This window comes from Salarias fasciatus, chromosome 5 (assembly GCF_902148845.1).
Source record: "Salarias fasciatus chromosome 5, fSalaFa1.1, whole genome shotgun sequence".
Classification (NCBI taxonomy): Eukaryota; Metazoa; Chordata; class Actinopteri; order Blenniiformes; family Blenniidae; genus Salarias; species Salarias fasciatus.
The window spans coordinates 3,487,425-3,512,848 of NC_043749.1; the positions used below are offsets into that span (position 1 = coordinate 3,487,425).

Sequence of the window (25,424 nt, forward strand, 5' to 3'; positions counted from 1 at the left end):
TTGAACATTGGCCCACTGAAGTGGAATCATGTGTGCCTCCTTGCTCATTTTGAGCCCCCCTTTTAATTGTAAACACATTATTCTCAAGACGGCCTTGGAAACACAGCAGATGTCTAATTGGCGTGTTAATTATCATTATGCGCCACTTATGAGTCTGTCGAAAGCGTTCTGGCTCCAAAGCAGGGCTGCTGTCAGATGGCGCCGGAGCATCTGAAGCACACCGGAGTGCTGGAGGGCTGCAGAAGAGAGACCCCCCCCCCTTCCAGAGGACTTCAGGAGGAGTCAGCCGTCTGACCTGGCAGACTGTCTGCAGGTAGGAGGCTCCTCGCTCCTGTCATCTCGTCTTTCCTCCCCTCACCCACAGTGGAGGCGCCACTTCACCTTCTGTCCATCTCTTTCTGCTGCTGTCAGTCCGGCTGTACCAACCAGGAGGAAACCTGACCGCAGACCCAGTGTGACAGACAGGAAATGAGCTTCCAGCGGACAGGAAGTCCATTTTAGCTCGAGGGTCAAAGTCTGTATAAGTCTGCCACAAGACTGATTAATATTTTGAGTCCGGTCCCTCAAAACTGTTCCTCATCCTTCAAAACTGTATCAGCTTGAGGTGACAAGTGAAGGTATGTTTACACTGGTTTGAACTGAACCAGTTGGGTTTTAGGAGACAGTTGATGAGAGACCAGAAGATCTGATTCAGATCAAAACAACCACATCAGGACTGAAGCCGTGGTCTCAGAGAGGCTTCATTCAAAAGTTGCCACGAGTTTGGCCTAAAAAGGTCCTCCAATACCTCTGGCATGATACAGGCCTACTGTGCCTAGATCTATCTGATGAAGAATGATTAAAAAAGAAAGAAAAACCGTTTTGTTCTGATTGGACGCTCTAACAGTCACCAGCACCAAGCTGTCCCCTCACAGTGAGCCGTGTCTGGCAGACCTTTAATGGGAGGCAACCAGGGGGCAGCAGACGCCCAACCATCTCACACGTCTCCTCTTGACGTTTAGGAGTTGTGGCTCGACCTTGGGTTTCTCCTTCACACAGGAAGTGACGAATAAAACCCTACAAAGAAAGCTCATTCAGTTTGTGTTTTTGGACGGTCTCACTCTTTCAGTCACGTCAAAAACAGCTGGATTTGCAGCGGATCAGAAGATTTCTCTTCCTGTGTGCTGGACTCCTCCTCCTCCTGAAGGTGTCCAACCTGAACACCCACGTCCTCCGAATGAGCACAAGTGCTTTACAGCCCAGTGGGACAGCGTGCTGCCAACCAGATTTATTAATGAATTAGTTCATATAGGTCACGTCACACGCTGTCAGCATTCTATTGTTGAAATCGCATTTCAATAAGGTTGTTACCATGTTTACAGGACATGATGCATGATGTTTTTTGGTGCAGCTCGTCTTCTTTTTGAAGAGTAAAAATGCAAAAAAAGGAAAAGAAAAAGTTAGTGGCTTGAGGATGAATGAAGGATAGAGAGATATTTTCCATTAAAATATCACGCAAGGACAATGACTTCCATCATCCATCAACAGAAAAACTGTTGATGGATACATTTAGTCATCAGATAGATATAAGTAATGATTATCTCCATTAAGTTTTATCTGAAATGTCAATGCTGGCTGGAGGATGAATCCCTCTGACTCTGATTTACCCAGCTTTATTGTTATCAAAACGCCCAATAAATTATGAACGGACACACATGATTTCACGGCTCATGGTCTATCGATGGCGTACGCGACAACAGTGGCTTCTTTGTGTGACGATAACGTGGAAAATCGAGTTCTTTCTCAATGAACTTGACATCTGTGGCTTTATAGAAATGCCTGAATGACAGCTGGAAGGATTTCCAAGAAATTCAATGCACATGGTCCCATGTTCCCCTCAGGATCAGCTGCCATGACGTTAACGCCTAAATAAATGTTATCTCACCATACCGCTGCTCAGGTCATAAACTTTCATTATTAGAGGTCTGAATTTTCATGATCGAAATCACAAAGAAGCATGGAGAAGGAACAACAATAAACTAAGTTAAAAAAAAAAGCTTGTTTAATACGGGCTAATCACAACTATACAGGAAAAGAAAAAGTGTAAATTCTACTCATATTTCACCGAATACTCTTGATATAAGTCAAATTATCTGAGTGTTTAAAGCACAAGTGAGCAGGATTTTCCCTAAAGCTATGTTGTTTTTGTATAATATTGTGTCTGATCCATCCATCCACCCCATCCTCTTCACCTTGCCTCATATCTTTATAGCCACGACAGGCTTCACACTTTCCATCAGATTTTTGTCAAAAGGAGAATTAAAAGACTTTTTGTTATTTGAACACCTGAGGGAAAATATTTTGTGTACTGCGTGCAGTCTCCTCTTTTGTATATTAGTGCAAAACAGACCAACATTTTTAAAAAATAATTAAAAAGACATTCTAATATGAAACCTTTTATTTCATAATCTGTCATAATTTCACTTCTGCAAATGATTTCCTTTAAATAACAACTGAATTTTGATTATTCTTTTTGTCAAAATTTCAGCTTGTAACCTTTTTTCACAGGCTCATCCAGATGTTTATTCCTGATAAGAACGATGCTTAAACAGTGTTTATCATGTCAGAGCACTGTGAGATTTAAACGTCTTGCACAGGGTGCTAACTCTTGTGTTGAAGCTGCAGATCACATTACTTAAATATAGTGAATTCTAAATGCAGGCTCTCTGGAAGTCAGATTGAACAGTAATTTTTGAGCCTGGTTCTGTTTAGCTCACGCAGCTCTCTCTCAGGCCTCAGATGGGTATCTCCCTCCTTTTAACAGACTGGTATTTATAGGATATCCGTGTGAATAATTGATCTGGAAGTTGAAGAAGCCAGCCGCCGCGTCACGAGGGCTCAAAGAAAAGCCCGACCGCTGCAGCCGGATGGAGTTACTGGAGCAGAAGTTTCTGACAAAGACGGACGAGTGAGTGCCGGCGAGCTGACGGCTCTTTGGAGCTCCTTTCATTCTTCATTACTCTCCACTGTATGTGTGCTCAAGAACACAGCTGCTGCTCCGGAGCCTAATTTCACTTAACCACATTACTACAAATGTTTGAACTCTTGCACATCAGTATAAATTTGCACACATTTGCACATATTAAAGTAGCATGCGAGGGAGGGGTTTGCACTGTAGATAATGCACGCTGTGCCACTGTGGAGTGTATGCATGGCCGAGGAAAAGCAAATCAACCCGATGTCTCCGGCGCTTCATCGCGGCGCAGCACCACACTGGGAGCCGCCTTCTTTCTGGACTAATAAGACCCCCTTCATCTTTAATGAACGCCGACACCAAGGTTGTGTAACCGGCGAGCGTCGCGGCGGCGGCATCTCGTGGAGCGAAGGACAGAGAAATGATAAAAATGTCACATGAATATTCAGGCGCCTCCACGCTGCCTGGGACGGACAACAGCAGCTGTGGCCTCACATCTTCATCTTCATCCTCCACATCATCCTAATTATGGGGATATGTTAATTGGACATCTGTTGCCTGGAGTCAGATTCATCTTTCTCTCGCTCCTCTCTGTCTCTCTCTCTCTCTCTCTCTCTCTCTCCCTCCTAAACCTCACTCTGCCTCCAAGGTAGAATCAGCCACCGCCGGCATTTAAATCTCCAAACACACGTGCATGCCGCACTCACATCACGTCAGCGACTTAGCCAGGACGCACGGGCGCAGCATATGGAGGTGGCGGCAGTCTTTGTGGGTTGTGAGCGGCTGAAGGCATCAGCTGGAGCTGCGAGGCAAGCTGTGAAACCAAGTCAATTAAGGAAACATGAAATTTTCAGGGAGCAAACACGGAGCACGCCGGCTGCTCTCCCGCTCCTCCACGCGGACGCAACATAACGCCGCCATTTGGTGGCGGCTTTTATTCAAAGTGGCCTTGCGGTCCTGGGAGAAGCTCTCTCTCCACGCGGCAGCCAATCAGACGTTTAATCCCGGCTGGCGGTGGAGGTGCCAGCCGGCGCAGCAGAGGTTGCTTGAGGATGAGTTTTAGGAGTCGAACGTCAGAAGAAATTTCACAGGCAAAGTGAGAGAGTGAGCGCTGGAGTGTCGCTTTGTGATAAATGCTAAAAGCGCTTCAGTTTCCTGTCTTCTGGAGACGGGAGGCAGGTGTGTGTGTGTATGAGTGTGTGTGTGTATGGCAGCTGCAGCCTCGTGATTTTGCATGCTTATTGTTTTTGCAGTTGAAGTATGAATATATTTCTTCTCTGAATCGCTTTAAATTAGAAAAGCGGAGCAGGAACAGCTGGTCGGACGATGTTTTGATGCTACGGAGCAAAAGTTACCAAAGACCAGTATTTTATTTGCAGGTTTTAAGGATCCCTGCTTCATTCTGAAGCCCTTTGTCCACAGTAATGTGTGGCAGGCTCCAACTCGGATTAAACTGAAAAGAAAAGAAGAAGACTGGAAAACATTCCTCAATAAAAGTCGTGGGGAGCCAGGTGAGCCTGCTTCTGGCCTTCTCAGAGGTCAGAGGTCATATATGCATGATCACTATCACCATCACTGTCACCATCATATTCACATGATCACGTTGATCTTTAATCACTCTTTACATACTGGGTTACCTTGTCTTCTTGTGGTGGTTAGATTAATGGTGATCTGTAGCAGACCTCTCTTGATGCACGCCCCTAGTTTACTACTAGTTATGACTAGCTATATTCAAAAAAAAAAAAAAAAAAAATACGGTTTGTGGTGTCCTTGCATTTCCCTCCTCCCCTACATCTCCTTTTATTTTTGTGGCCTGTTCTGTTCATTAATATGGTTTGGAAAAAAAGAAGAAAAAAAAAAATGTATGTATGGTTCTGTAATTTTCTGTGTTGGCTGTCGGCTCTGTTTTGGTGTTGTCCAGATTGGGGGTTTGGGATTGTTCTAGGTTGTGTGTGGTGCGTCAACAACACTGTTTTGTATTGTGACTTTGTACATAGGTTGTGCCCCCCCCCCCCCTTCCGTTCTCCCTCTCTTTATCTTTCTCTCTTTCTGTCCCTGCTCTCTGAGCATTTCCGTCCCGGTCCTGTCCGGTAGCCATGCCGGATGCCAGCTTTAAATAAAGGCAGCAGCAGGAGGAGACTTAGTCTCGTCCTGCTGCTAATATTAAAATCTGTTCGGATAGTAAAAGGCTACAATCATACAATATTGCACGCCCCAGCTACCGAACAGGACAAGGGAAAAAAAAAAAAAAAAAGGTGAGGAAATGTCTCTCTTGTCTAAGTGCTCTTAAGCATTAGTTTCTAGTCACATGGCATGCTCTTGTTCAGGGGTGTCACACTTAAGGCCCATGGGCCTAAATCAGCCCACAAGAGGCTCCAGTCTGGCCCAGAAAACCACTAAGAAATGGCAAAAACTTTGAAGAAGACATTTTCTTAAGAGTAGCGTCCAAAATTCGTCAACCCATCACAACAGCTATTTGGCTGCATGTGGCCCCTGAAGTGAAATGTTTGACTCCACTGCTGTAGAATAATCTCACATTCAGTATGAACCGGATCAGAATAAAGAAAAAAAAAAGTAAAAATATCCACTGAAGTTGAATTGGCATGGTTTTGTTGTTGTTGTTTAGAGAGAATATTTTCAGAGGGGAACAGAGAGAACATCACTACATCCTGAAATCCCACCCAGGTATCAATAAACCAGCAGTTCTTTTATTCCCCCCGCCCCTGACGATACACCCTCCTCTAAATTAGCCATGCTGACGCCAGCGCCTTGCAGGAGATACCTGGGAGGCAGGCGAGATGAGAAGCCAGGGGTCTATTCTGAGTCACTCACAGCTTTGGTTCTCTGCCCACGCAAAAAGGTGTGCTGGATGTGTGTGAAGAGAGAGCGAGCGAGGAAAAGAGGTCCTTGAGGAGTCTTGAAGCATTGTTCGCGGATGTTGTATAATATGTGTACCTTTGAAAAGCTGATTAGAGAGCAACAAAGATAGCATATCATGATCAAATCACTCATTCATGAACATTTAAAACAATACTGAGTCGGACCAGACAGAAGTTTAGAGTAAAAGACTGGGAAAGAACTAAAAAGCACCATATGTTTGTGAAGTAACTAAATCAGTGACACAAAAACAGATTCTCTGCAGTGCGGAGAACAGATCACAGTCATCATTTGACAAAGACTTCAGCACACACACACATACACACACACACTCCCAGAGGATGAACTGAATCTACGCTCCATATGATGGGTGGTTTTTGTTTTTTTCCCTCCCTTCTCTGCTCTCACAGTGAATCAGTGTGAAGCTCCGTATCACAGCCGGCCAGTCGCTGGCACACCACCAAACAGAGAAGCGCTGCTGTGAAAACGATCACGACGATGCCTCCGAGACATTTCTCTGGGTATCAACACCACTCCGCAGTCCAGGAGATGGAAATCAGCCAAGAACCATGAAAGTGCATATGGGGGGCATGAGTCAAAGGTCAATAAAAACCTATTTGTAAGAGTGAACACAGGGAAGATCAGTCCTGCAATGTCTGATGGAGAAAAATGGAAGTTGTATAAACTGATGAGTGATCAATGAGATGAAAAAACTTCCCTTCCTTTCAAGCGTCTTTGATTTCTTCACTGTTTGTTTGGTTTCTTTAATAACTTTTGTTGAGTGTTTTTGGGCGTCTGTTTACACGCAAATGTGAAAAAGGTGGAACTTTACGACAACGTTCCGACTCCGTCTCCATGGAAATGGTTGGAAATGTGCGAGTAGATGGACAATAACAACAAAATGTCACGACTGACAGTCCATATTTTCCTGGGCCTTGATGGTTTTATAGTTTAAAGTGAAGTTTTAGACGTTATAGAAAGATTTCGATGAAAGAGACAGCAGCTCTGCAACCCAAACGTGAGTCAGAACATCCCACCACAGCAACATATGGCTGTCCTTAATTAATCTCCACCGCTTGGCTCAGACATTTCCAGGTAACAGTCTGAGCTGAGAGCAGCAGATCTGCAGCGCTGTGTCACAACGTTGCATCACATCCAAGAGATGTTTTTGTTTATTCACCCTTTCTCTTCACGCGGCGATTCCTCCGAGACTGAAGTCTATTTTACAAGCGGGCTCCGTCTATGAATAAATCACTAAAAAAAAACCAGTGCGGAGACAAAAAAAAAGGAGCAATTCCCCAAACAACAAAGGGAGAACAAACAAGCTTTGCAAAACAATAAGGCAGTCACGCTGAAGACAGGCGTAACACCAGAGAGGCAGCGGAGGTGTTGGAGTGAAGAGCGGCAGGATAACAGGTAGAGAGGCAGCATACGAGGCGATATAGCGTCGCATTTAAATCCTCGCTGGATGCACTCATACAGCTGATCCAGCACGTTCTGGATTAGAAAACGACGCCTCTCCAAGATTCCACAGCCACTGCGAGAGTTTCTGACAACCAACATGTACCAACCCGTGGTGGAATCGATCTGTTTGGATCGACTATTGTGAAGTGAAAATTGAACATTTCTCTTCTTGATTGTTTGCAATTAGAAGTAATTACAAAATATCATATTTCATATCATCACAGTAATCAAAGTTCTCTTCCATAAAGCTTAGAAACACTGCAGCAGTTTTAAAAGCACACCGACAGGAGAAAGTCCAGTTCATTCTATATGAGGATTCTATATGGGATGGCAATCGAACTCTCAACCTTGGGGGATAGTGAATAATTCACAGGACCACCTGAGCCACCGCACAGAAAGCTATGTTATGAATCACACTTTTGTCAACTTGTGACACAGCTGGAAACATCATCGTTGATTTAATCTCTGGGTTTTTAAACACTGTAGCGCTCAGTTAACTCAGCAGGTTGAGCAGAAGGAACTGACGAAGCCGCGTCAAAGAAATGTCCTCCAAGACAAGACTGAGCCCAGCCTTGATCTGATCTGATTCCAGTCTGTCAGAAGTCATCAGTGACGTTAGCGGGAGTGCTGAAAAGTTTAATTGACTTTAACATCAGTTTTAAGCTCCATTGAACACACAAATCAAATATTTTCCTTCAGACATCAGATTATGTCCAGGTGGCACTAATCCCAGACCCTCCCCCGCGGTACCCAGCATGCTGTAGAAGCCGTTCCTCCCGCCTCGGTTTGCTCCGTCACACCTTCCTCCACTAACAATGTCATTAACACATGACAAGAATATCTATTTTAAGCTTCATGTCACATTTAGATCTGCTCTGAATCTCACGCCAGTCTGCCTTCTTGATTTTTATACCCTCTGGCAGTGAATTTAAATAGCATGTAAAATTAAACTTGAGGGGTTTTGCTGCATTTGATCCAGGAGTGTGTTATTCCCTGAGCCAGCGTCATGGAGAGAACGCTGTTATAACTGGAAGTTTTTAATAAGGTGCAGTCATTTGCAAGTTTCAATACAAACTGAGGTTACTGAGACTCTGCTGTTGTGTATCTGCAAATGGTTATATTTCATTATCCTTCAGCTGAATCTGTTTTTCTCCCATTTGAACTTCCACATTGACATTCACTGCTTCCTTTACTGCATGTGTTTCCAGGTATCCCTCACCTGGACGGCTTCACAGGTCTCTTTCTTGGATATTCCACCCCCCTTTTCTCCCCGTTTGTCAGAAATCAGCAGAGATTACTGAATGAGCTGCAGCGTGAAGCCCTGCGTCGCTCTTGAAGTCGTCATTAAGCATTCCTTTGATTCACACTGACTCAGAGAGGGAGGAAGATCGCCCCGCTCTCCTGCCGTTTTGTTGAATCTCATTTTTTTTGGGAAGGAAATTGAAAACTCAATTTGCTCTGAACCCGCTGCCTACCGGCGTCTCGGCGGGACGCCGCCGTCCCTTTAAACTCCACGTATTCAGGGGGCAAAAAGGGGTTTTTGGAGCGCGGGAGTATTTTATTTAGTTATTTCTTTACCCACTTCCACCAACACTTTGAAAATGTGTTTCTCTCTGGAGCTCACTGTTTACATCATCCCTCTTCTGGAGCTTTAGAAGAATCTGTCTTTTCTCCTGCTTTTCAGTGAAAGCCCCCCTCCTCCCGCCGCCTCGTGCCACATCCCCCTGAACTCTCAGCTGTGCGCCCTATTTTTAGAGGAGCACTCCGGCAATTCAGCCGAACAATGTGGCGGAGCGGCAGCGCTGCCTCCAAGAGATCTGCTGGGATGTTGACTAAAGGCGCCGCATTCGCATTGTGTGTGGATGTATAGGGTGTATTTTCAGACCTAAAAGCCTCCCTTCGGTATTTATACATCTCATTCACTGCAGCAAAACCGAAAGATATGTATCCAATTACACACACACACACACACACACACACACACAAAATCAGTACATGTGTAAAGCCTTAAATAGAGGGAAAAGCCACTTTAAAAAGGTTTGTGTCTCCTGTTGGGTGTTTTATGCTGACTAGACGGATCAGACGTGGAACGGGAGCAGGAGCAGGTTCCCCTATAGCGGCGTACCAAGCCTCCTGCTTGGCTGCGTTAATTCAATGAAAGCTATGTCATGTCCCATAATTCAATGGGTCCCAGCTCAATTAAGTGCCTAATTAGGAGCAGAGCTCGCATGAAACATGTGAAGTAACCTTGTGTCTGATCCAATTTAGAGATCGATGCCCTCTGATGAAATTAAGAGTCAAACAAAGATCATTGATCAGCGTCTAATTAAAGTAATAATGTTGATGTTGATTATTTGAGCTGATTATGTTTGCTGGCTGGATGACAGCAGCTTGTACCGTCGGGTCGACGCGCTCGGCTGTCCTTCAAGCTCTCGTTCCCCCAACAGATTAATTTATAAAGCGGATGTGATCACCAGCGGCGTGTCGACATGCAGAGCACTTAGCCGAGAGGAAAACACACAGAGCGCACTTCTTCCTGCTGCAGAACATGAATGAACTTTACTCCTTTCTTCAGGAAGATTGTTGCGACCAGACCGGTTAGAGACTACAAGTCTTTGATTTTTGTGTCATTCTTTTGTTTTGAGTCACTGTTCCATCCAGCTGCCTGCAGCATTCAATTATGCAACACATGTGCAGCTGACATAAGGAACAAATGGACTAAAAGAAAACAGAACGAGAACGATGATCAATTCCTTCACTTCACTATCAGCAAAAAAACAATGCATGGAGTCAGCTGGGAATTCTGAAATTTACCATCTGGGAAAGATTTATTTTCCAGTTAGGAGCATCGTCATGACAACAAGGAAGAATCAATAACAGGAAAATCATCGTCATTAATAGAAATCATCTACATGAAAAGAGATGGGGCTTCTCTCTCATGCTGATGCACAAAGACGCTCGCGTCGAGTTTGTTCAGATGTTTTGTTCCTGCCTCTAAGTGTGACCTTCAGCTCCTCCTGGTTTGTGACGAAAGCGTCATGAATAAATCATAAATCTTTTTTCTCATTTTATCTGCCTTAAGGTCACAGGGCGCTGGAATCCATGTCCTTTTATTGCACTGTGGGAAGAAACAGGAAGAAACCCACAAGCCCGGACTCGAACCAGGGAACTTCTGGCATCTGGGCAGACGACCAAGTTGGATTATAATATTGAACAAACTTGAAAATGAAGATTTTAGAGTTTTGCTGTGAATGTATAAAGAGTATCCTGCGTTATTTCATTTACTTTATAAAGATTGTTCACAAACCACCATTTATGTAGTTTGAGTCATTTTCGGCATTCATCCCTTTAAACGTGACTTTTTTGGTTGTTCGCTCAATCCATTGACAGTAAGAACAGATTATTCTGTGCACATTAAATGACACTTTCCATCATCGTCTGTGACTTTTCTTTATTTGCATTTATTCCCGATTAGCACACCAAGATGGAACCAGCTGGAAACCCACGATGCATCAAGGTGAGTTTAACTGTCACATTTCTTATCTCAGATATCAAGACAGGAGTGCTTCTGGGAGATCGTTGCTCTCTTTCTTTAATGTAATAAACAATGTTTGGAGAAAACAAGTGGGAAAGCAGGAAGTAATGAAACCATCTTTTGTATTTTTAGCTTGTCTTCCAATTAAGCAGCAGCGGAGGGGTGTGCGCAGACGCCGGAGCAGCCGTGGAAGTATTGAGATCTGTGTGAAAATCCTTCACTCCTGCTTCCCATGAATGGAGCCGGAGAGGTTCAGCTGATTATATTTAGCCGCGTCAAACAAGCGCCGTTGCTTCAGAGTGAGGAGCAGAGTGACAGGCTTTAGTTTGAACTGTTTCCAAGTGTCGCTTCACTTTAGCAGCAGAGAGCAGTGTGTGTGAGTGTGAGTGTGTGTGTGAGTGTGTGTGTGTGCGATGTCCTGCCACGTCAGATGATGGGACATCTGTCAGAGATGATGCTGCACAGCTCGGATTCATCTGGTCTTATCTGCTGTGGTGCATTCTTACCTCTAAGACATAAAAATATGAGTGCCTGTCAGAACTTCTCTCTCCGTGAAACTTCTCCTGTCTGTGCTCGTGCAGCCGAGCGTCAGGCTGGCACATCCGCCACGTGGACCGCCGCCTCTGTCGCAGCATCGGGACAAAGCAGTCAGCTGTTCCCCCGCAGGCGGCGACGTGCTCGCCTGTCTTTCAGCTCTTATGCCAGATTGTACGCACACAGGGCCGGATGTGTCACTGCGAGTGTGAGAATCAGGGCCTCCCGAGCCGCCCGGGTGACGTGGACGAGCCGAGAGAGCTTTAAGAGAGAGGGGGGTGAGAGAACAAACAAACCTGAGAAATGGATCTGTTCTAGCTGGCTGAAAGCCGGCGGCGGTCCAGACGACATGCAGAGGAACACGCAGGTCCGTACTGGCTTCGAGGCTCATTTCACTGGCTCATTGACGATGGAGCGTCTCCAGAATCACGTCTCTGTATTTTATGGCCGAGGTAAAATGATCTGACGTCGAATCAAATGCTGCCGTGAGCCTCATAGATCACGGTGATGTTATGTAGTGAGGCTCAGCTGAATCCAGCGAAAACCTTCAGCAGAGCAGAAACACCACAAGATGCATTCTGGTCAATTTCTTAAAATAAAGACAGCAAATACCAGTCACTGAAGGCATCGTGAAATGTTTGTGCCATATGTTTAGATTAATGAGGAGAAATTCTGTAAATGTTTGAAATTATGACGTTCTTTCTTGAAACTCACACAATATTTCAGCGAAAACAATTTGATACGATGAAAATAAAAAAAGAATAAATCATTAAACTGTTGGTCTCAATGACCATTAACAAATTAAATCAATGCAATTGATTTTCTGGACTAATAATGGTATTAAATGTCAAATTTCATCAAACTTTAAGAAAGGCTTCAGACGTGATCATAGCTTCATTATCTATAAAACCTGCAGTTGGATAAAGTGCTCGCTAAAAGGTGGAGTCAATGTAAAGAATCAAAAATGTGATATTTTTCTAAGTGAACACAAACAGTTGACTCCCAATTCATATTGAGTGTCACCTGTAATGGCAATGCAACTGCGTTGTCTGTTCATATGTATCGTTTATCCTATAGCAACATCTGTGTCTCCTGCCTTTAAATGTTTAGTGTATTGTTCTCTGCGGGTGTGTGTGGTTTCATTACAAAATTAAACCTGGCATGATAACTACACAGTTTCTGCCCTTTCTGTGTAAACACACATCATTTTCCCCTCATAAAACAGCAAATGTGGGACATCAGTTTAGGCTGTCTGAACAACAACACGGTAATAAATGTAATTAAAGTTTCAACTGTTTGAATTGGAGTGTCACAGTGTTTTTATCATGCCAGTACCACTGTGCATGTTTTGATCGTTTTCTCCAAATCCAAAACAAACCTGATGACACCCAGTGATAATCCTCTATATAAATGATTTGATCAAACGCGGAGAGACGCCTGGAAATTCTGCTTTTGCAAAATGTGGACCATGTTTGCAGAAAAGTTCCAGCACCACAAATAACTTCATGTCAGTTCAGGGTCAGACAAACCGTCAGACAACTTCAGAACAGAAAAACAAACTCTTCTCAAAGCACTTTTTGAGGGTTTGTCACAGCTGTGAAAGTCCTAAACCCAACAGAGATGAGAGAGAGAGAGAGAGAGAGAGAGAGGGAGAGAGAGAGAGAGAGAGAGGGAGGGAGGAAACCAGGAACAAGTGCAACAAACACCCTGATCACAGCTGGAGGTGTTGCAGTGGGTGGTTGGTCTCATTACAGTCCAGCTGGGGAGAAAGAAAACTCACTGAGCGGAGAACTTTCATACTGCTGAGATGTTCCTCCTCTGAGGCATCTGGACCGAGGCAGAGAAGTCTCACTGCTGAGGAGGCTGACACTGATCACGACTGAAGCCTGGCGGTGTAGTTCTAGAGACTGATCTTGGTCCCTCATAGTCTGGGTCTTGTCTCAGTCTCGACTACCTACTGACCCAATGTCTCTGAACCCCACAATGTGACAGCCTGTTGGGAGCTGCTTCACATGCAGTGTAGTAGTTTGAAGGCTGCAGTCACAGACAGCTCACATTCGGTCGATATGATAAAAATCAATAACGTGTCTTGAAACGCTCTCAGACTGAAGCAACATGTTAGAAAACCTCGGTAACGAGGCCCATGCTTGTGGCTGGAAGCACACTGGTGTATTAGAGCACACTGAAACCAGAAGATGCAAAGTGGCTGTTGCCTGGATTGTGCAGGGTGAAGCCGTGCAGCGTCTGATCAGTGAGCGCTCAGCTCCAGCGGTCGGTCTCTGCGAACACTGCCAGATGCCGCCGCTCCTCTCCTCCTGTTTGAAGAAATGCTTTTAGATGCTCTGACAAGCACTTTGGTGGAAGCAGTTGTTCAACGGTGACGTAACCCCCGCAGATGCCGGCCCGAAGGCTATTTATACCGGGACTGGGTGTGAAAACTGGAAGTGATGGCTCCTGGTGGTTTCAGCAGCATCCAGACCACAGCTCCGACCGATCCCAGTCATCCCGTCCGACCCTGAAGAGCTGCCCTGCACTGGACTGCCATCTCCTCTTTTCACAGGTTGTTACAGAAAATAGTTTTCTTCAGAGGAATCATATTTCTAGGAAATGAAGTGGATAATCAAATCAGCCAAGAGATAAAAAGGTGGTGGGCAATGTACTATTCTGCGACATCCTGCATAATGTATGTGATGCCCTTCTACATGGCGGAAATTGTCTTTCTAAAAATATTAAGGGAATGAAGGGAAATTTGTTTGAGTGGGCAGGAGAATAATTACATGGCCTCGGTGCTCATGATATGAAGGTTCTTCTTCTTTCAACATACTGAAGAAGATCAACTTTAGTTCATTTTATGGTACGACTATTTGGTAGTTTTATTTCACCTGTGGGTTGATTTGAAGCAATTTTCCATTTGTCTCTGGCCACAGGGACGTTTGGCTTTCAAGTAAAGAAATGCAACTCAGGATATAAGCCTCCAATATAAAGACTCTTTCATGAAAGATTAATCCTACTTGATGTACGTTTGAGATTCATAAGAGAAGTCGGCTTTTATGTGAGGTTGCCAGACTGAGCCACATGCGGCGAGGTGCGAACCCGAGCCGGCACACTCACACCTCCCGCTGTGACTTCTCACGCAGTCTGTGTGTGATTCATTTCCAGAGACACCAGAATAAAGCAAAGCAAGTAAGTTCACAGATGAGCCGGTGACTGAAGCGTCGCGTTGTGCGCCTTCATCCTGTCTGTCTGTGGAAAGACGGTGTTTTCTCCACACCGGCAATCTTTTTATTTCAGAAAAGTTTCATGTTTGTAACATTTTGAGTCTATGGAAACAGCAGAAATGCTTAAAACAACGTAATGTCCCTGTAGGGCCACTAGTGGGTGCTGTTCTTTGTTTTGACGGTGAAAGTTCGTGGTAGAGTGGTTTTCGATCCTTCAGAAAGTTGCTGGTTCCCATCGGATGGATAGATTTCCTCGGCCAATGGTTTCACCTGTATTTCTATTCCGTTTACTGCAGGGAGGCTAATCCATTTGCAGACTCATGGAAAGCTACGTTTGAAAAATCCGAAGCTTTCCCCACAGTCGTGTCTCTTGTTGTGTTTCTTGTGTTCATTGGTTTTGTTCTCGAGCAGCACTCCGGTGGCGACAGATGCTGCATCTGAGAGTGAGATCGGGCCTTTGGTGCAGCTTTCCTCACATTTTACGCAAAGCTTCTCGTGATTAGCAGCACGGCAGAAGCTAATAAAAGCAGGAAGGAATCTGTGGGGTTATGTTGAATAGACTCGGTGCTGCTAGTGGAGGAATTCCTCATCTGCTGCATGCCTCCTGCACCGCTTCCTCCGCTTCCTCCACAAATGGCGGCGCAGCGAGGCGCAGCCTTCTCCATTGTAATTAAGCAGTTGGTCCTGCCTGCTGTAATCCTGCGCATGAATCACGGCGCTCATTAACGCCCGGCGGAGCTATCCGCGGAGCAGCCAGCATATTTATTCACGGTAACTGCTGCTCCAGTTCTCCCGGCGGACGCGGCGCGCTCGCCGGTGGAGGATGTTTGACATGCAGCGCAGCCTCTCAGGATACGTCCACGCAGCATGTTTTCAGCCCTCCTCAAGCACATTTGTCTGGGAGGCGATGAAAACACGCTGCAGTCGGGGTTTGATCCCATTATGAGATGCGACACCAAGACAAAAAATAAACAAGCTTGGAGGATTTGCCCAGATACAAGGCGAGAAGCAGCGAAATATCAACCAGCTGCAGCTTTCATGCTCCTGACCCTGAGGGGAGAGAGAGAGAGAGAGAGAGAGAGAGAGAGAGAGAGAGAGGAGCACCTTGTTATCTAGGACTCATGCTGTGCATCACTTACCCCGGAGCATGTGTGGAGGGTGGGGGTTGGGGTGAGGAGGGTGGGGGTTGGGGTGAGGAGGGTGGGGGTTAGGCCTACAGAGGCAAAACATACATGAGAATGTGTTTGACTACGACGTAACCCCGTTAGAGCATCTCGAAACATCTCTGACAGAATTTAGATCAATAGAAATACATCACCGGCTGTAAGGACCTGGATCTGGATCTACTGCATCTCGGCCATGAATCATGATTTAGGAGCTCATACTGGCCACTGGTCGGCCGTTTACACGACATTTTCAAGGGGAACCAGAAAGCCGTCATTGCATTTTAGGTGTGTGTGTACACCAGAACCACTGAAAATGCAACTTTTTGACAACAGGTCCCAAGGTGGAAGAAGTATTTCCTCTGTGTGAGTGGATGAACAAAGCTTTCCTCCAGAGCGTCATGACTCCCAGTCCATCTTTCACCTGGAATAAAAATCCAACCTGGTGTAATTTCACTATAAAAACGACCAACACCCAACTTGTGACCTGTCGTGATAGCGGCATTGTTTTCAGTATTTCTGCAATTTCAATGTAAACAGACATTGTTTTAAAAATGTTACTGTGTAAACGTGAAACTTTTCTGAAATGAAAATCCATAGGCAATGCCATTTCACTTTGACCTCAGCTACTTTTCATGGGAAAAGAAATGCAGCGGTAAATATAATAAAAACTGAAGTTTTTGTAAACTCCTCACAGTTTTCTTTCAATGAATGGCTTTTCCTTGGCCCCACTGTACTACGCTGAGGAACCTTGGAGTTATTTCTTGATCAGTTTATTTCAAAATGTAAAAAAACAGAAAAAGTAGGCCTTACAGCTGGATCTGTTCGACCCTGACACCAAGGCACATTCACTCAAGATTTGTCCACAATTCATTTCTGGTGAAGTAACTTGCTATTATCTCTGCTCCTTGAGAAAACATCAAGTGACATAACTTTATACATATATTGTGTGTTTTCTCCCTGAACATGCTTTTGTAGATTTCTGCACCAAGCCAGTATAATGTTCTTCTATTTGTTTTTATACTGACAGATATTTGAAATTTAACCTGTTTCAACAGCGTTTCTCAGGTACTTTCTCTTTCTTCAGCATCTTCATTAACTGTGAGGAAACAAGGCTGGAGACGGTCTCAGCTGGTATTGAGTAAAAAACAGGATTTATCCTGAACATTTCATCACATAGAGTTAATATGAACAAAGCAGATAACACTCAGCTCATGAATCAGTAATTGACTGCTTCTGCCTGAAAAGCTGAAATCATACGATGTTTGTGCACCAAACCTGGAATAAATCACATTCTGCTGCCAATATTTAGTTGAACCATGAGGTTTAGTGAAAGCTGCAGCTCTGAAACCTCTTTGTTCAGATTCATTCTCTCAACACAAAGCCCCAGATGGCAGAGGAAAGGTTAGTGAGAGATGAAGAGAAGATAAGGACCGGTGTCCTTGTGTTCCTGCAGGACGGAAGTCTTTTAGAGTGCTGATTGTTTTTTTGTTTTTTTGCAGTGTTAGTGACCGACCGGTCATTTGACTGTGAAGCTTGTATCCTCAGATAACTTAGCGTTTCGGGGTTTTTTACTGGCTGTGTGTTAATGGGACAGCTCCTGCAGAACCTCCAGAGCTCGCAGGCGTTACAGCATGTGAAAATCCCATTTCTGTGTCTTTCTGTTGTGGCGAGCACGGCTCCTATATGCTCGCTAGTTACCGAACAGGGTCACGCGGCCCGTGGCCATAATTAGTCTTCATTAGTGAAGCATGGTCTGACGTCACCCACAGCTTCCTCCTGCACTGAGCTCAAGCGCTTTCATGTCAAGTGCTTCATGATTTCCCCTCACCCCAGTGTCCGAAACGAGCACACACAGCAGGTTAAATGCACCGGCGAGCCACCAGCCCACACGGCGACACACACGTCTGTTCAGACTCTATGAATCCTGGGATACGCTGGGATTGATAGAATGTGACCACCCACTTTACTCAGGCCTTCGAACGGCCCGGCTCGAATGACAACACGTCACGCCCCAGGGCCGGCCGAGCTTCCCACGCCGCTCCGCGTTAGCGTCACGCTGCAGGAATATGACGTGTGTGTGTGTGAGCGTGCGTGTGCCATGTCTGTGCTTATTTTAGCCTCTGTGAGGATCCGACACCAGCTCTCTCCGTCTCCAATCAATTCCTCAACGTTACACCCGAGCTCCAGTTGAGTGGATTGTGGTTAATATGCTCATCAGTCTGTGCTTTTGATAATTACTGATGAGCTTTCTTCTGTGGTGGAGGAGCGTTTCAGAGCTCAATAGTGAGAATAGAGAACACTGCAATATCTTTGCCTTTGGGATCTTTTGTAAAAGAAGAAAAAATCTGGTGATATCGGGTTGGTCTTTACAGGAAAAGATAGACGAGGAAATGTTTCATAAACGAGGCCTCAGCTCTCTTATGTTGACTCTAATAAATCATAAGCATTTACTTTTCTCAAAAACAGAAAAGAAAAACCCTGACCTTGTGCTTCTAATCATCAAATATGATTGATCATCCTTCACAATTTGCATGATTAAGATCAATGGGTGCCTTTAGGCCGAGCTTGAGAAAATGAAAGATTAATCAGCGGCATGAAGTTCAGTGAGTCTGGCTGCGAGCGGCTGGCTCTCTGTCTGCCGTATTTCATCTGCGGGTGGAGGGAATGGGTCAGAAGTTTGGCCCACAGTTTGTGAACTGAATCATGACACCGCGATCGCAGCCAAATCACAGCAACGGGGCGCCAGAAAGCCCCGCTCCCGTTCTCCATCATGTTGGCCCACAGCACTGAAAGTCACGGCTGAATCAGCACAAACGGCGCTCAGAGGTGCTTCCCACAGCGAGGGGCTCTTCAACACCAGATCTTCATGTATAAGAGAGCAAAAGCATGGCCGTGTTGAGAGGTTTATGCTTCCCCTCTGGATGAAGGTGTGTTTGATTTGGAGCGAGACGTTGCTGGACTCGCCTCAGAGGCTACACACACCTCACACAGTCAGCATTCGCTGCACTTCTCACCATTCAGACAGACTGAGGAGACAATTGCTCCGGCTGAACTTTGAATTTTGATTAGTGCAGATGCTTCATGAGCTGCGGGTCTGACTGACGTTTATTCTTTGCTTTATGTTGTGCACATGGTCATTCTGGGGTCTCAGGATGGAATTAAGGAACATTATGAATACTTGTTCATTTGTGTGTGCGTGCATGTGTGTGCGTGTGTGTGTGTGTGGTCTCATGATTGGACCTGTGGTGGCCTCCCTGTCTTCAAGTGGTACATGATTACTGCCAGCGTGCTCTACTGAGTTAAATGAAGATAATCCTACTGAGGTAAAGAAGGTTCAGTTGATCTGGATATATAGATGGTTGTAAAAACCATTCAGTAAAGTTTTGGTTTGGGTGTAACAGCTGAAGTGGTTTGCATTTTCATTTCAGGGATTGACTGGATACCAGGCCAAGGCCTTTCTTTGTGGACGGTCATGTCGCCTAGCTGTGGCTCTGACGTATGAATAGAATAAAGAGGTACAGAAAACGGATGGATGGAGGGATGAATGGGTGGATGTTGGAGCTGACCTCTTCTATCCTTCACTTTATCAAAAACTAATTCAACAGTCATCAAAGCAAGTATCCAAGACCAAGTTATTGAACTATTTTCAACACTTTTCTCTCTGGAGAGTATTTCTTTTTCTCCCAATAAAGGAGGCATATTCATAAAAGATATTGTAGGAAGCACATGTAAACCACTCCTCTACAGCTCTGCTGTTGATGTAAGCCAGTGGGACAGAAAAAAAGAAATTACTTCACTCAAACATGAGTGAGGAATGATGGGAAAATCATGTGTGTGGAAGCTTTTCTGCAGAGCGGCTTATGAAAGTCGGCTCATGCTCAACAACAGATTGGACATGACCTTGAACAGGAACAGAGTACAGTTTTTTTTATTTTTCATACACGATGCGAAGCCCTTGACTGACGTATTTACCGTAAGAAAATAGAAAATACTTGAATAATCCCAATTTAAAAGAGGCACGGTCTTTCACTCTTGAGATCCCACTGGAAGACAGCTGTCTGATAATCTCTCACCACACTTTAGCCACATTTACCTGTAATCACAAACAGACTTTCAATAATGAGAAACATGCCTTTTATGGTTTAGAAGCAAAACAACAATAACATTGGATTCCGCTTCATTACAAAATAGATTCAGAGTGTTTTTTTTTCGAGACACACAATTGGCGGCTGTGCTCATGTCCTTCAGTTTTTGTACATTCAGTCCTCTGCTGTTATTTCAACAACCAAGGGCAAAGATTTACGCTCCATCAGAGTCCCGCTGTATGAGATGAGCGGAGGAGGAATGCAAGAAAAGGCCGACCGAGCTAACTTTGGTTGAATTTCTTATTTTAAAATGAAACGCCTGAGGAATCTGATCTTAAACATGGAAATAGAATAACTAGGAAAGTAGCATGTGTTCAAAAATATTTGTGAAATATTGGGTATGTGTGAAATAGAGAAGATTATAAGATAGTCGCACTATAAATAATCACATTTAGCTTACATTCTGAACGTTGGGTAAAGCCTCATTCCACTTGAGACCACATGGTTTATATAATTTGCTGATCGTCAGACTCAAGCGTTCTCTGGTTAACCTTTGCTATTCGCTTGAGACGAACGTGCAGGACAGCAGAATACAAATGCTTCTAAATCTAAAGCAGAAAATCATCCTCTTCTGTCAGCAGCTGCGACCTTTCGCTTACCCCCATCCCACACTGTTTGCATTTTGCTCGGCGTCTGTTTTCTTCCCCGGGTTGATGGAGAACCGCCTCCACCCAGGGATTTGTGTGTGTGTGTGTGTCTATCCATTTGATCTGCTGTCTTGAAATGTGCAGCGGTGCACAATATACAATAATGAGCGTTGCTCCCTTTACATGATGCATGATGCCAAGTCGTTAATATTTGCAGGAGTTAGACACCAGCAGTCCCAACTGAAAGAGAGCATTCAGATCTAATGGAGTTCCGTTCTTCAGCTCATTTTAATGTTTCTAATCACATTCAAGAGAAAATGATCAGAGTTCTTTCCCAGTCATGAATGTTTCTCATTATTTGCTCTTTTGGAGCCGTTGCAGTCTGCATGGCGAATACGTTCCAATACCGAGAGGGCATTGTTAAAGAGGCGGTGCTTGACCTTGGTCCAGCCATCCTCTCTGTTGACGTAAATTGCTTTTTGAACCAGAGAAAGAGTTGGTGGGATTTTATCTCGTGCTGTGAATACACTGTTAAGTGCTTAGAGCAGTATGTGAGGGTTGAATATATAGTGGGGGACACATCTAAAGATACAGATACTGCAATTATTGCAACTTCAATCTGAACAGATCCATGTATGAAACACTGACGCTGGAGTGTTCTGCTATTTGAGAATGTATTAATTTTAATATTTTGGAGGGAGTTTAGGCATCGAAGGAACTCCAGGGTAGTAAGGTTTGGCTTTTTCTATTTCCTCAGTCTTTAAAGAATGTTTTTTGTCATAATGGGAAGATGAATCAAGTATTTTTCCTCCATCTCCTGGTGTCTACATGCAAATATGAAGACAAGACGAGGCTTTCTTAATCTCCACTTTAGCTGGAACTTTTCAGATTTAATTATTTTTTAGTGACTTGTAGCTTTGTTTACGTGTGAGCAACAGGCTGAAAAGACATTGAAATATCAGTTTTTGCTTTGTGTGAATGGGCCCTCTGTCTCTGGCTTCAGGCTGCTTGGCTTTCCCTCTTCACGGCTGATTGCTGAAGTGTTTCACCTGTCTGAGTGTGGGATCGTCTTCCCCTGGTGGCTGTGGCTTATATTGGACATCTTCTGTGTTCCTTCTGTCAGTTCGTCCCTTGATTTCCAGGTTTTTGAATTGTTGGAGTGTTTTGTAGTGTTGTTCAGGTTTGGACTTGTGGTTTTCTGCTCTCAATAAAATGAGCGTTAACCACATCGTCATTTTGAGTCCTCCTCTGAATGAACTCTGACACATTTCCCTGATTCAATTCATTCATTCAGTCTATTTCTATAAATATCTTTAAGTTATTCAAATTACATCTATATCTAGAAGTCTTTAAATCACTTAACACCTTTGCGGTGTATAGGTATTTGTCTGATTCAGACAGTCGATGCTCTGGAACATACCTGAAGAATACCTCATGGTTTAACCTGAGCAACACACACCAGCAGACCAAACGCTATCGTCTCCATCGCCACGACTCTGAAAGTTACAGTGACGCTCGAGCTCGGAAACGACAATTTCCTCTGCTGTCTGGGAGGCTTCTCTGCTGACAGGAACGTGAATTACTTTTACCTGCTCTTCACCTTTATCTGGATTCAATCACCGGCGTTCACTTTTTAAATTGTGAGTGTGTCAACAAAAGCCTGTCTCTGTGTTTCTTGATGAGCGGTGAGTGGAAGCAGGAGTGGAGATTAGATATGAGACGCTGCTCCTTCTCGTCTCCTCGTCTGACTCACTCGTCAGCGTCAGTCTGCCACAAACACACATTCCGCTCACAAACTGTTGATTCCCCTTGTTACTGAGAGGCACAGCAGACTGAGGCGTCCGTCCTCAGGTTGCTCTCTCGGGATGTGATACCTTTTTCTGTGTCCGACTTTGAACCTTTTTTTTTTTTTCTCAATTTTGCTATCTCTTGCAGCAGTGATGAGGGTCTGAATAAACAAATATGACAGCTAGCAAGAAGTCTTTCATGAGTATAAACTTCTACAAAGAAATCTTTCTGCGATAAATGAAGCTTTTGCTGTTAATTAGTCTTTAAAATTTACAGCCACTACTTTTCATGATAACACAATAGTTAGATATTTGGATTATGAAGTTTAACAGCTGGAGTTTCAGTGAGTCGGTTGATATAAGCCAGCTGTGAGTTTGATCCTGTTTACACCACAACGTTTCAAGTGAAAACGCATCACTTTTGGATTGTTGTTTCAGAGAAGTTCCGCCTTTACATGGTTGGTTGGTGGTTACATTTTGAAAACGATGCTGTTACAGGTGATAAAACTACCGCGTCCGAGGAGAATAAAGATGTCCCAGCAGCAAGATGTGGGGCAATCCGTTCACTCCAAGTAGTTTTCGACTGCTGTCTGCATCTTTGTAGGTTATGGTGTTTCTTCATGTCTTCATAAATCACAAACTGACGTGACTAACGCTACTAAACATTGAAACGTCTGACCTGAATGCAACCATTACTTTCAGAAGGAAATGTTGACTTGTTGTCAGTAACTTAAAGGAATAAACAGCAGCATTAAAAAGGCTGAACTTCGCTCCAGATGGGTCAGGTCTGTAGAGGTCAGAGTGTGATAGGTGAAGGTCGAGCTGAACTGACCTGGAGTCAGTATAACTGATTCGCTGACAGCAGACCCTGGTGTGTGTGTTGTTACCCTCACACTCCTTCCTCGTGTGAATCCCTGTGATCAATCAGAAAGCGGCCGAGTGTCGACGTTCCCTTCCATGAGCTGAAGCCTCAGTCACTTTGTGAGTGGGATTTAAAAAGGATATTTCAGCACCGCGACCTTGAAGAATGAAAAGGTGAGGAGAGGGAAATATGCAAGAAATGTGTCACAGGACTGCACAGGCTTGATTTTGAGTATCTGGGTGTGAAAATCATCTTTCTTTTTAGTTCAGAATATCATGAAAGAGTTCTAAAAATGAATGACAAGGACGTTGTGGTCTTAAACCTTGTCCCTCCTTATTTTTTTTTTCAAATTGTTGTTGTTGTTGTAGTTTCTGCAAGACAGCGTTGGTGCGAGTGAGTCACGGACTTTTCTGAATGGTGGGCTGGGTTTATAAACCTCCACACAGCCAGTTTGGAGGCCACTCGGCTTTGCGGATCCGTCACAGATGCACATGCAGCCACGTCCGTCAGCCTCAGCATCCCTACTCTTCTCAGCGGCGGGCGCGGGAACACGGAGCCAGCAAGTCGTCATGAGGTCCTTCGTCCTGCTGCTGGTCTCCCTGCTGCTGGTGTCCCACGGCTCCACCGCCGTCATCACGGGGGTAAGTGCCGGCGGGCAGGTGGATGGATACCTGACGGGAGCGTGAAGAGGGAGTCTGCATGCCGGGCCCCCGTTCATATCTGACCTTTCATTAATTACTAAGGATTAGGATTTTGGAAAGCTTCCACATTTAGAGAAAATCTTTCAAATATAATTTTTTTTTAAAAGGACACATTATAATTTAATTCATCTTTGTCTTCTTTGTTCAAAATATTGCCAAGTTATCTAAACAATCAGTTAAATATAATTTGAACTAACTGTGACTGTAAGAGACTAAATATAAATACAAAGGATAAAGGTAAGTATTATTAAAATTTTTCTCTGAAATTAAAAAAGGCAAAAGTTCTGCCATAAATGCACAAATATAAGGGTAACTTTGAATTTCTAGTCACATACCAGTTTATAACAAATCAAAAACTTAACTTTGAGTGATTTTTAAATGTAAATGATGCCTTAAACAGCAAACATCAGCATAGCTTACAATCCTTCCTGTTCCTCTCGATGTGCAGTTGATGTGAATCCGCAGATGAGAGCAAGGGATCCTAACAAAGAGACATTTTCACCAGCGTCTGTCACATAGAATATCTTGTGTCGCCCTTCATTGTATCCCCTGCGTCTCATCTGAAGTGAGAGCTGTCGCTCAAGCCTCTCACCCCACTGCTGCAGAAACCGTCCACCGCGGCCGATTCCGAGGATTTCTGCTCTGATGTGACTGAGACGGAATCACATTCACACATTCATCACACGTTTCCCACCTGTTTGCATGCATTCGTCTCTTAATACACAAATTAGCGTGCTATCATGTTTAATGCTCACACGTGGAAGTGACGCTGCAGTGTGTGATGTTACAGACGACACCTTTTGTTTGATTAAAGTGTGACGGCTGTGTGTGTAGAATTTTGAGGTGTGCATGTGTGTGTGTGTGTGTGTGTGTGTGCAGGCCTGTGAGAAGGACTCTCAGTGTGGAGGGGGGATGTGCTGCGCCGTGAGCTTGTGGATCCGCAGCCTCCGCATGTGCATGCCCATGGGCCAGGAGGGAGACGACTGCCACCCCCTCAGTCAGAAGGTGAGAGCTGCGGCGTGCCGCGGCCTGACCCGTCCACGTGACCTCCGAGGCGTCGCCCGCCACCGGCGCCTCCCCCGTCGTCCCAGCTGTTAACTCTCCGCTCCTCTCAGGTCCCTTTCTTCGGGAAACGCCTCCACCACTCCTGCCCCTGTCTGCCCAACCTGCTGTGCATCACCGTCGAGGAGGGCAAATCCAAATGCCTCTCGCCCTACAAGTATCCAGATTACTACCTCTGAGGATCTGACTGCACTGTGAATGATCTGACCTGCCTTCCTCCAGCTCCAGCCCACATGTTGTCCTCATTTATTTATTTGGAATAAAGAGATATATTTAGTAAATCATTGTCATGTTTCTTCAAATTAAACTATATATTTAAAGGAAAATCCTACTGTTTTTATTTCTACTGTTGGATTTTTTTATTAAACCAAAACAATATTGTAATATAATGGGAGATGCAATATACAACAGACAGAAAAGATTTTTTTTTCAATATGTGGACAAAGCCTTGCGAATTCCTGTTCATCGGAGGAAAATTAATCAAATCTCTCCAGTTAGATAATATAATCAAATCTAAAGTCATGCTGTTCAGT

The 25,424-nt window shown here is 44.5% G+C and overlaps 1 protein-coding gene across 1 annotated transcript; it reads left to right on the forward strand.

Moving 5' to 3' along the window:
* Positions 1-10,778: 10,778 nt before the first annotated feature.
* On the forward strand, positions 10,779-25,070 carry prok2 (prokineticin 2). The gene is made up of 5 exons (XM_030090871.1): positions 10,779-10,811; positions 11,411-11,476; positions 23,614-23,769; positions 24,709-24,834; positions 24,945-25,070. Exons 1-5 carry the CDS (start codon positions 10,779-10,781, stop codon positions 25,068-25,070), a joined length of 507 nt encoding a protein of 168 aa, XP_029946731.1.
* The last annotated feature ends 354 nt before the right edge of the window (positions 25,071-25,424 follow it).

What these genes read in the sequence shown, in the direction of transcription:
- prok2 (XM_030090871.1), top strand. Translation starts at nt 10,779, where the DNA reads ATGGAACCAGCTGGAAACCCACGATGCATCAAG. An exon ending in GAAACCCACGATGCATCAAG is followed by an intron (nt 10,812 to 11,410) that starts GTGAGTTTAACT and finishes GTGCTCGTGCAG; the next exon opens with CCGAGCGTCAGGCTGGCACA. An exon ending in CGCAGCATCGGGACAAAGCA is followed by an intron (nt 11,477 to 23,613) that starts GTCAGCTGTTCC and finishes GATCCGTCACAG; the next exon opens with ATGCACATGCAGCCACGTCC.